The sequence below is a fragment of the Geospiza fortis genome, unplaced genomic scaffold (genome assembly GCF_000277835.1).
Source record: "Geospiza fortis unplaced genomic scaffold, GeoFor_1.0 scaffold54, whole genome shotgun sequence".
Classification (NCBI taxonomy): Eukaryota; Metazoa; Chordata; class Aves; order Passeriformes; family Thraupidae; genus Geospiza; species Geospiza fortis.
This window is the reverse complement of record NW_005054301.1, coordinates 13,421,949-13,434,440: the sequence shown is the minus strand read 5'-3', so window position 1 is coordinate 13,434,440 and position 12,492 is coordinate 13,421,949. Positions and strand designations below refer to the sequence as shown.

General features: G+C 38.2%; 1 protein-coding gene across 1 annotated transcript in view; it reads left to right on the top strand.

Annotated features, from left to right (window-relative positions):
- The window catches only part of MEIS2 (Meis homeobox 2), a 171,771-nt gene that overhangs the window by 39,367 nt on the left and 119,912 nt on the right, over positions 1-12,492 (top strand). The window contains exon 7 of the mRNA XM_031064735.1: positions 12,056-12,201. Coding sequence (XP_030920595.1) covers positions 12,056-12,201 — 146 coding nt within the window. The remainder of the gene's footprint in view (positions 1-12,055; positions 12,202-12,492) is intronic.

The window sequence follows — 12,492 nt, the reverse complement described above, 5'->3', positions numbered from 1 at the left end:
ATTTATATAAGAGCCACCACCAATATTAAGTATTACTTTCAAAGCAGTTTTCATTAAAAGCTGTGTCCTTGCTTATTTGAGAAGTTAAAAAAATATTTTCCTTTAAATTTACTGAAGGTAACTTTCTGAACCAGTAACAGAAAAAGGGAATAGAATACCTTGTGTTAGATAATGCTATTAGCTATCTCAATTCTTATATGCAGTATAAATCTCTGTTAAGTTTTAAAAACTGACATAGTAAAACACAGGTAAAAATATCTTAAGTATAAAATTCCAAGCCGGGTGTTAATGTCTTTGAGGCAAATCTTAATTGCTGAGATCCTATTTGGTAGGATTTTGTTTTGTTTTGTGGGGGGTTTTTTGTTTTGGTTTGGTTTTTTGGACTTTTTTTTTTTTTTAGTAATAATGCCCTTTCATTGGCATTATTTCACCAACTTTTTAGGAAGAGGGGAAGAAGGAGAAAGAGATGGAGAGACTGTGTGAAGTTTCTTCTAATGCATAATGTATTTAAATACTGTACTTTCTGGACTGATGTCACTAACCACCTCAGAAATTATTCTTGTTTCCTCCTTACAGACTTGCAGTAAGGAGTCAGAGATGGCCATGTCTACAGTCATTCCTAGCTGGTGTCAGAACATGACAATTCTGTTGTTCTGGGTCAGTGGTGAATAACTCATTCAAATGGTGCAAAGTCAGCCAGTTCTTAATTTTTTATCTCCTCGAGAGTGCATTCAGTGACTTTATCACTGAGAAGAATGACTCCCCTGCCTAGAGTGATCAAGATCTGGAAATTTGTTGCATCAGCACATTTAGCCTGGACTGCTACTTGATTGGTGGGGCTTGTATTTGATCTTATGGCAGACAGGTCAGCTCGCTGACTGGCTAGGTGAACCTAGGTCCAGAGGGAAACTCCATTTTACCCATCTGAACCTGAAGGAAGGGAAGTCTCATAACTTGCCAGGCTTTTCATTTGGGGTCCCTACATGTAGGCAGCACTAACTCCTTTGAAGTAGAAAGTGGGGTGATGCAAGCTCTCTGGAGTCCAGCTTGTGAGGCTCTCCCCTAAAAAGAGCTCAGGGACACAAATCAGTTGTAGGAGACTTTGCAAGCACTTCATATTTGTGCTCTGTAATATTTTCTTCAACCGTGAAAGACCTGAAATGAAATTACAGGTTATGAGCAAAAAGGCAATGCATCAGGTGTCAGAGTGGGTGTCTGTGCTTTTGAGTTTTGTGCTGGGAACTTTTTAAAAAATAGAATTACAACAACTTAGTAGCCTGTGGTCTTGCTATTTTTATGCTTCCTCATTTTCTAAATCCACTTCATTGAAACTTTTGTCAAAAGCTTTTTCCCCTGTTTCTATGGAATTACGTGTATGCCAATACTTTCAATCACTTAAAGAGGCCCAAAGCATCTTATGGAACAGTTTGGCTGCAGAGGGAGGTGGCCATAGCCATTCCTTCTTTTTTGCTTGCTTTTTAATCATATTATCCTGATTCAAAAATCAGTAAAATTATACAATGGAAAAAAAAATTACTTGTCTGCCTTTCTGATATCATAAAGATATCTGTCAGGGACTAACTATGAGCTTTAGCTCCCTTATGCTTGCTCTTTTTGTCCATCTACTGAACTTCAAAGGAAAGAAACATTTCAGGCCTTTCCAGTAACCACTTTTAAGCATCCAATATGTACAGCACGTGAGTCGTAGATGGTTTGCAGTTTACGTTTACGAGGCTTCTTGGAGGAAAAGACTTCTGAAAAATGGTACCCCCAAAAATAAATGCAGGCAGGTTCAAAGCACGCAGTTGTCATCTGGAGAATGATTCACTAGTGGGAGCAAGACTTGATTGAGTCCTTCGTTTTGAGCGCCAAGTAGCACATCACTTATAAAGAGTATTAGTTGTGTTTCCAAATACATAACACCCTATATTTAAAGTACAGGCTTTAAGTTAAACCTGCAAGAGCAGACTGTCAGTGTTCCCACGTAACCCTTCACATTCTGGCGTTTTCCAGACTGCCAGCCAAATGAACACTTTAGGAGGAGGTGCATATATATGTCCGCAGCACCCAGCGGGTTAATCCACCCTACTGTGCATAGGTGTTGGAGCTCTTATGGTATGTAAGACTTGCCAAGTTTGGAGTTGTTTTGTACTTTTAAATTTTTTTCTGAACTATGCATTCACAGCATATGCTTATGCTGTTCAAGAATTTGTGAATGCATATCAGGACAGTACTTTCATTTGTTTTATGTAAAACACACATTCGTGTACATTTTATCATCAGAAAAAGTTTTTATGGTTCATTTTGAGACCTTTCTACTAAAACATCTTTTTTTTAAAAGCATTTAGCCATCCTCCATTTTTAAAAAATACATTTTAAAATAGAGAAATGTGCATTTTGTACTTGTGGCCTAAACAGTGTCCTTTTCAGTAACTGGAGCTTTTAACTTAGTATCTCTCAGGAATAACTGTCTGTTACATTTCTAGTCCTTTTTTTTAATGATGAAAAAATCTTTTCCATGTGTACCCATATGTAACATTTCAGCGAGTGCTTTCTTAATAACTAAACAGCCCTGAAAAAAAGGTTTCTAATGTGGACAGTACATGTACTCTTGCAGTACTAGTGGGCATCATTTTAGGGGCTGTCTCCTGAACAAACAGTTGTGACAAACAGCATAGGGTCTAAGGGGAAGACATTAAAGACATGCAAGACATTAAAATCTCTCACAGTTTATAACTACTTTTAACAGCTCTAAGGAAAATTCAGATGCTATGATTGCTATTTTCCTTTTCAAAAAAACCAGTAATTTTTACTCTTAAAGAAAATACATTAATGATTTAATGAAGAATGATGCAGGATGTTAGTCATCATCTACTTTTAAGTTCTCACATTCTGCTATATATAAACAACTCAAAATAGTAAAGGTTAAATATTGATGAAGTACAACTGAACTTAATTACTTCAACTGCAGGTAGAATTTTAATTGAACTTAACTATTTTGCCCACATTTGATATTATTCTAATGACAAAAGTAACATCATAACAAATAAAAAAAGCTACTTAGAACAAAATATAGCTCTTTAATGTATACTTTTATACAGTTGATTGAGAAAATGAAAAACATTATCCCAGAACTAAAAAAGGAAAATAGTCTCTTAAAGGAGATGTGCTTTCAGCAAAAGAAAAATATTTTTTTTGTCTCCTGATTTCTTTAATGGCTTGTTATTGTTGCCTCAGCTGTAGCCAGTCTGCAGCTGGTATTCTTAACAGAATTACTATGAGAATGCCAAAAATACTTCTCTAAAAATATATTTTAAAAAGATTTAAAAAGAATGCCACTAAAACTGCAGCACAAGAACACTTTGTGTGACAGTGTTTAGTAGGATGAAAAATTTAAACAAAATAACAGCTATTTACATTCACACTGCAAAGTAATTACTGAAGCATATAGAATTCTTAAACCTATTTTAATAATGCTTTCCTTCAGCCTAGACTCCAAAAACTGGGAGTACGCTTACCAACTTGCACTGAGGTGGGGAGGGTGGGAATTGAAGTTTAAACTATGTAGAAAAAAGTCTATTGAACACTTTCCTGGTGAGGTACAATGTAAGTTTTACTTTTAAATAGAAGAATATCATAAATCAGCATAAACCACATGTTTTAATGAGTGTATCTCCTCTGGAATTGTGCAGTACTTGCAATTTTCTGTGACCAAGACATGGGTCTGGTCTTAGACTTCTCACTCAGGCAAAACTGCCACTGACATTAATGATAATTTTGCTTGAATAGAACAAAGTGCTTGATGGGAGTTGTGCCAGCATGAGGGGTGCGAGATTAGGACAAACGCGCAAAAAAGTACAACTTCAAATGGCTGTACCTTTGACTTCTACAGCTAGCATTTCCTCCAACTACAAGGATCTTAATTATAACATTTTCTGGTTCAAAGATTAACATTTAGCATTCTGGGAAAGACTTTCTGGACTTTAGTAACCTGATCAGCACGGTCTCCTTTTGGTCTCTGCCTCTTTCTGGTTCTTTGTATTGCAGGGGAGATGATAGTATCTGGCACATTCCTCGGATGTCTTGAAGATAGCAGCCTTCTGTGTTTGGGGCTGAAAGATTGTGAACTCTGTGTTAGCAGAAATGCCACACAGGGGAGGTGAATAGAACATTAAAAAAGCTTTAGCTTTAGGTACTGCAGCGCAAGCAGAGTTGAATTTGAGAGCTGGGACTTAAGTGGACATTTGTCCCTGCTTTCTTCCTTAATAAAATCTGAGTGTTAACTGTGGGTAAGGGCATTTGAGAGATCACTAAAAATGAATCATTGAGTGCCCAGAAGAGCTTTATTATGATATATTATGGAGAACTTTAGAATATACCTAGTACTCTTTAAGTGGTTATCAGATACATGTAGGAGTTACTATTATGGAAGAGAATTATTTTGTCCTTTGCTGCAGAAGCAAAATAATTTGCCAAATTAAAATGTCAAAATAAAACTCATCAAAAACTGGATCTGTGCAGTCCTTTCTGGCCCTGTGCTCCCATCCAATTTTTTTTTGCCCCATGAAAAGCTATTGAGTAAAAAAATCACAAGCACCAACCAGCAACGTTTGTTGTGTTTGTGTATGTGTAGTCCATTTTGAAAAAATCGGATGCAATACTCTATCTGGGAAAAAAAAATCTCGGTGCAGAATTCCTGACTGTCCAAATTGGTTTTTAAAAAATTACCAAATTTTAAAAATCCTCAGACTGATATCAGGTTCCAGTACTGTATTCTTGTAGGAAGAGGCAAGAGAGGTTGCTTAGTTCAGTTTGTTTGCCTCAGAAGCAATCAGATAGAAGGAATTATTCTGCTCCCGAAGTTCTGCATAAGTGTTGCCACTGCCCAGTTAACCAGTGTGAAAATACCATGGAAAATAAATTATTAAACTATACTGTTATTACTAACTTGCCAGTTCCAGAGAAACAAATGCAGCCACATTTACATATGTGTCCATCTGTCTGTTTTTACACTTTATGTCTTCAACCAGTGGGTGAAATTGTTTTAATCCAAGCTGCAGTCTATTTTTTTTAAATTTGTTTTTTCCCCCTGCTGATATTTTTCTCTGTGTGTATGTTATTTGTAGATGGACATGCATATTCTTGACAGTAGCTAGTCCTTAATTGCCCCTTTAAGTAACCTAATCTATCTGGCCATGGTAGTTTTAACTGGAGTATGCAGCAGAGTTCTCCATGGATAATTTTCGTTAGTTAGCAGATTGTTACCATCTCAATGTTGCTGAAATCCCTAATCTCAGGTCAGCGTGAAGCTGCAGTGGTTACAATCCTGTTGCCTGATGCAGTGTGAATGGAAGTGCTTTCTGTCAGAAACATGTGGTCTCTTCAGTGGAGAGCCTGCGTAAATCCTGTGTAAATAGAGGGAGGCTAACAAAGGATGAGCCCCTGCAGCTCAGAGCATTTGGAGCCATTTGGAGGCTGAATTTGCTAAATGCTGCTTATACCGCCTGAAAAGTTGAAGAGAAAGGAGCATAAAATCCCTTCTTTTTTCTCTTTCTGCTCCTACCCTGGGGGGAGGGTGTTAAGGGCCAGGGAAGCCTGAGGTAAGCCTATGAAGACTGTTTTTTCAGTGCTCTTTTGAGTGTGAAAAAGGTGGCATGGGTCACTGTCCCCTCTTTAATGTCGGAAAACCCACACAGTTAGTAAATGTTGCATGTAAACTAAAGCATTTCATCCCTTCTCCTGCACTCCACGGCAGTGGGCCATGAACTAGTCACTTGAAAATCGCAGAAAAATTTCACTTCAACATGTCTGGACAGTTTAGCACAGCAGGAACGTAAGAGAGATCAGTAATTAGCAGGTTGCTTTACTGTTGTTCCCCTTGTCTGCATTGGAACACTTTTTTCACCTGATGAGAAAAAATGTTGGATTGCAATGAACAAACCATGAACCTCCTGGCTGTATAAAGGAGCTTAACATTTCAACTGTGGTTTATTAATTTTCTCTTATATAAGCTACAAAATACATTTTTGACGTTTGACAGAATTTCTAAGATTTCTCAATTCACTTTACAAATAAACATGAAATCTAAACACAGACAATAGAGGACACAAAAAGCCCCAGTCTTTTTTCTTATTTTTGGGCAAAAAACTAATAAAAGGGGAAATGTGAAACTTAACTGTTCTGAAAATAATTTTGAAAGACTTAGATCACTGATTTTACAGCATGCATGGCTATAATAAGAGCTGAAATGTCATTCACATGTACATCATTCCTACTTTGAATAAATAATAAAACATTTGTGAGTTTCTTTTTGCAAATAAGATATGTTAGTGACTCTAGACAGGTGCCTATCCAGAAACAGAAAATAAACAGTTTTCATTCTGTGTCTTGTAAATACACTTTATAGACAAGATACCATGCAAGTCCTTAAGCCTTTAACGCATATTGCCAGATGGCAATAGGGACTTGCTCCTGAATTACAAACGATGCTAAGTTGTAATTAGATTACATAGAATAGCTTTGTATGTGGGGTCTGATAGCATCTTAAGTTTTCTTTCTATTTGAATTTGCAATATTTATTAATTCATACATGTCATCTTTACATTATCAGCCCAGTGGAATTGCTGGGTTTTATTCTGGAAAGCAAAATAAGAGCTTGAGCCAGGTCTTTGTCTCCTTCCTGCTTCTAGAAGGGCAACAGGACAGCATCTTCTGTAGGAAGAGAGATGGTAGTGGTATATGTCTGAAATTTTCTCCTGTTCTCTCTAGTGCACCAGTGTCCAACCTTTCTTTCTGTCCAAGATGCTCTCTGAAACATAGAACAGGGAACCATGAAACATATGTTTGGTGTCTCAGAGACACCAGGGCAGAGAATGCAGTGGTCTGATTACAGCAGCTCACCTGAGGACACTCCAGTCCAGAAAGAAGTGGCTGTGCGGGTCAGTGTGCCTGTAAGGCCCCTGAACAGCTTCTGATGGCTCCTTTCCTCCTGGAGTAAAGTAATTTAGAAAAACCAGCACAAGTACTGGTGGAGCAGTGCCAAGCTCTAAGCTGGGCTGCCCACCTGAACTGTTTGTGATTTTCAAAGTCCCATACTTGCCAGTCATAACCTACCTTAATTTCCCTGGGCAAGAAATGCAGGAGGTAAGTATGGCTCCTGCGGTGTGAGGAGACTTAAGGCAACTTCCTGGAACAGGGATCATTAAGAGGAAGAGAAAGAAAAAAACAATCCATAGCCAGGACTTCATCCAAAGATCTGTGATCTACTGGAGCTGTAAGGCTAAAAGCCTGATAATTTTAACAGGATGGAATGAAGATAAGGATTCTCCTGAAGGGTCTTTGATTCTGGAGCTGACCTTCCCTCTCTGTTAGTCTTCCTTTAAGTACGGACTATCTTATCTTCAAAACGATCTTCAGGCAGTTCTCTCCAGCTTTTTGGCAGTGATAATTAACCAGATTTTTAAGATTTTTCTCTGGTGGTGATATGGATTGTATTACTAAGCTGAATATCCTTATTAATAATGGTTTACATAATTTATGTGTCTAGATGGACACATTATAAGTACAAACAAATAATTGCAAGTTGTGAATATAGGCTGCATGCAGATTTTCTTCTTTGTTTTGCATTTATATCTACATATTCCACTCCATCAAAATATTAGTCTGGAATACTACAGTAGTTTACTTGAGATCAGTATAGTGCACTGCAGCTTTTCTTTACAGAATCCTTTAACTTGCTTTTTGTATTGCATCCACTATTTTTAGAAAAATGGCGAAGTGTCTTGTCTTCCCCCGAGTTTAGATACTCCTGCTGTTCTCTCTTTTGCTTTAGTGTGACAAACCTTAAAGCTGTAAGGGACCTCTGATGATGAAGAAGCTCAAACACTGAGTTCTGAAATGTACTTTTCCAGAAATCACTTTTTTAACTGCTCTACTTGCTATGATGGTAATAGAAACTATTTCTAGAATTTGAATCTGGACTGTTACCAGGCTTCTGTGCTTTGGCCTGACTGGGTCATCCTTTTCAGTTATCATTTTGATAGATTGTGAATTTGTTATTCATCCTGTTCACAAGTGGTAAAAGGACAAGGTGGGCAACTTCTAAACTTGCTTCATCTGTTGCTGGGTTTTTACTCTGTGAAGAACACAAAGACTAGGGTTGAGATAATACTGATTGTGTGGGAGACTAACAAAGAAAAATTCATTGATACAATAAGGTTGGACAAGCTTTACATAGGACTGGTCTCTGTTTCTCAAAGAATCCTTGGCTATGTCAACACTGGGCTTTGCAAGCTTATCTGTCCAAGGAAATCAGCTTGTAGCAAAATGGAATTATGGTGCAATGGAAACCCTGCTATGACTGCTTATTTGACATTTTTTAAAGAAGAGGTAGTCTCCTTTGCTTTCAATGCAAAGGAGTTCAGCTTGTGGAGGGAAACCCTCAGCACATACTAAGAGTGCCTGAGCACAGAGCCAGTGTGGAAGCCCAACTTCCCACTGTGTAAAGAAGACTTGCGTCTTCAGCGTCCTCAGCAAACTCTTCCCCTAGAGGAGAAGATCTTCAAGGAACCCCAGGTGGGTCCCTTCGCAAGGTTCCTTGTAAACTCTTTCCATCTTTTATAGGGGTCATTGAGACTATTACATAGCATTGCCATAATCTTAAACAAGCTGGGTGAAATGCCTAATTCTCTTCTGGCTTGAATCATGCCTAGTCGTTGAAACCTGCACAAAGAGAGTCCCACTTAAGAATTCTCCACCTTCCTGCAACACTGATAGGGTTTTGCAATCATGCATACTCTTTGCACAAGGATAAATGAGTGAACAGTATGGGAAGCAGGAGAAAATCACCCTCAATTTTTTTGGTTCTGTGTGAAAGAGAGAGACCAAAATCCAAACCTTAATTTCTTCTCTAGAAAATTGGGATAACTATGCTTGTATAATTGCCATTTCCATATAACTTTGGATTTTACTCTACTCTTCTTACAAATTACCATCTAAGCCAGGATATGAATGGTTCATATAAGCAGAATCTCTTGTAATGATGATTTAAATTATTTAAATTTTGATTCCTTCATACAGTAGTGAAAAATATAGTTAATCCAGTCTGCCATAAAGTGACTATCATATCTGTTCATTTTATTTTGCTTTTGATATTTTACTTTTCTCCATTTAAAGCAACTGACATTTATTTGGATAAAGAAAACTAGAACCAGAAGTAAATAATTCCATCTTGGAAAAGACTGTTATGGGCTTTTTCTATGATTTCTTCTCACTAGAAGCTGCATCCACCAAACTGAATGGTTGTAGTCCTGTTAAAGATATGACATTACAGATTAACAGGCCTGTCGTACACCAGGAAGGACAAATCTTGCTGTGTTTTTCTTCTGATATCATTTGGAGTTACAATATTTGAATTTTCTTTTGTGAGGTTATGGAACAGATTAGGGAAGCACCAACTCTTATGATTTCAACTGCTGATTAGGATGGAAAGGAAATGAGAGCTTTAGCTGAACTTTTCTTTCTTGGGCTGCTATTAGCTTTTTCAAACCAGGGTATTAATAACCTCATCAAAAAGTCCAAACACTGATATAGCGTGTGGGAGACTTCTGCTGAGGATGCTCACAAATAGGAGAGTATATGTAGACAGACAGGAATTTGTCCATAGAGAGTGAACTGGTGTTTCTGTGGTTTGAAAGGATGGTGCAGAGCAGAAGTTTTACAGCTCCACACATCCTGTGCATACACACATTACTTTTACATAAAGAGACAAAGATATCTTTATCTGCACGACAGATAGACAAACAGACTGACTGACTTCAAACTTGCACTTTCAGTAGAGATTTTTTCCCCCCATCTCCGGGTACTGCTTTTCAAAATTGCCCGAGGCTACAGTACAGCACCTCAGATCCCCAAGGCCCATTGCCTGGCTCCTAATAGCCACTCTCCATCTGTGTCACATGAACAGCTGATGAGATAGCTCCAGTGTCTGTATTTTGGAGAGCATATCCACCCAGGTTAAAATGCTGGGGTTGCCAAGGAGCAGTCAGAAGCCATTAGTGTTTGTGAGAATTTGCCTTGCAGCAGTTCCTTGGCATAGTGGAAAGTGTGTGTGCGTGTGTGTGTGCGCGCGCACACGTGCCTGTGAGAGAGGGGTAGGGTGGAATACATGGGGGGGAAGAAGGCAGCAGAAAGGAGTGCTTTCTAAATAGCTGGTATATTACAACAGCAAACAGTTGGTTACAGTGTTCAGAGCTCCCATAATCTCTTCAACTAGTTTACTGTGATTTGACTCTCCTTTCTCTATCGTTAATAGAAGAGGAAAAAAAAGGTACAAGAAACAGAGCAGCGATTTCAGGGTCTTGCTCTGGTGTTTGGGCAGATGGAAAGGAGCTGCTCTGCCTTGGGGCAGGGTGGTTGTAATGAAGTGGCCTGTCAGTCTGTAAATAGTGAGGGTCATCTCTTCCATGTGATGGAGGGTATCACATTGCAGTGAAAATGGAAATGTCAATAAAATTAATCTGCCAGCTCTTTGCTGTGGCTTTTTCTGTGTCTCCAGTCCAAAAGGGTCGGTTTTTCAGAGGGGATGCAGTACAAGAAGGGTGATCTGGCATGGGAGGGAAGATGGAGCTGAAATGCAAGTTTTGAAGCAAATGGACTGTATATAGCAGCAATGTATTTCGTTTAGTAGCACTACAGATCTAGACGAGGCTATAGGAATTAGCTCATGAATCTATAGCATTCCTCAGGAAGCTATGGAGCGTCTAGCTCAGGCTACATTGAGCACAGAGTTTATTGTTTTAGGCTTTCTTGGACAAGGTTTTTACTTAGCATGGGATTTATGGCATTTACTGCTAATGAATGTCTATTCTTAAATTACAAAAACCACCGTCTCAGCACAATTCCCAGATGTCCTTCCAGGACCTCGGCTTCTTAAACACCAGCAGGGAGCATAAACTCTCCACTTCTCTGTTTTCCTCTTTCGTGTGGCTCCGGGCTAATGATGTGTAAGGAAAACACAGCAATCTATAAAGTCTCAGTGCTGTCCCAGTATTCTTCATTTATTTTGCATTTGATTATGCCACAAGTCGGATCTTGTTTCTTTCCTTTTTTTAAAGTTATTAGTTCAAATATTAATGTAGGAATATGGCATATATTGCTGCTCTTGATTGATGCCTTCCCAAAAACAGGAAGACGTGCTCGTATGAATTTTAAGAAAGTAGGGGTCCTGCAATGCCTTGCCAGAAGAGTTTTTCAGATACATAATTTAGATGCCCTCCAGGCAGGCTTTCAAGGCATTTTTGCTGGAGGGCAAGAAAAAATAACTATGACTGTTAAAAGTAAATGATTTTTGCTAATGCACAATTAATGCCAGGGAAAAGCACAGAAGAGAAGGATGTTGATGGAAAGTTCTGATTAAGTGAGAGCTCTACCTTGATGTGCATCTTTTTATTTTAATGATAATAACCACTGATGCAGGGATGTAGAAGTTTTCATGTCATGCAAATGCTATATGCAGGGTCAGACTAGGTATACGTGTTTGTGAGTGCATGTGTATGTGTGCTGGGAGGTGATGGTGACTGGGAGGGGCTCATCTGACAGTGTGTTATGTGCACTGAACGGTGACATGGTTACTGCCACCTCTGCAGAGGGCCTCGAATATATAGACTACAGAACATTTAACTTGATTACTTATACGTACATATTCAGAATGGTTGTAGGGATGCATTTACAGTAAATGGGTTTTCTTGTGGCAGGTTTTCCCACATTGAATCCCATAATTGAAAAAGAGCTACTGCACTATGTCAAGCACACAATTATAATTGAATTAATGATATATGCATGTGTGAAACACGAAATTATTATTTGGAGAGACACGGTTTTCTAATTTTTACATATTTGCATCGGCATTCTTATATAATGAGAAACAGTATGTGCCTGATCTAACAAATAAAACCCCCCCAGACTGTGGTAGTGTCTTGGCAATTAATGGTATTTTTTGGCTTCTGTATTTGGTTCATTAAACATCTCCTCCTTCCTGTTTTTCTCTTTGTTGTAGGTGATGGTTTAGACAACAGTGTAGCCTCACCTGGTACAGGAGATGATGATGACCCAGACAAGGACAAAAAGCGTCAGAAGAAAAGAGGCATTTTCCCCAAAGTAGCAACAAATATCATGAGAGCGTGGCTTTTCCAGCATCTCACAGTAAGTGGTGACCAAAACCAAAATAAATTTCTATTCATGTGCCTAATGAGGTTTATTCATCACTATTAGAAATCAATTATCCCCATAATTTTTTGCCCATTATTAGGTCTCAGGATTTGTTTATTTTTTTTTTTTTATTAGATTTTTTTCCTTAGGTCTTGGAATCATGACAAATCTGAAAAAAATCTATCTATCTATCTATCTATCTATCTATCTATCTAATATTTATATATGTATATATATACACATCCTATAGAAAGAAAAAGAGAGAGAGTACAACACCTTAGTATG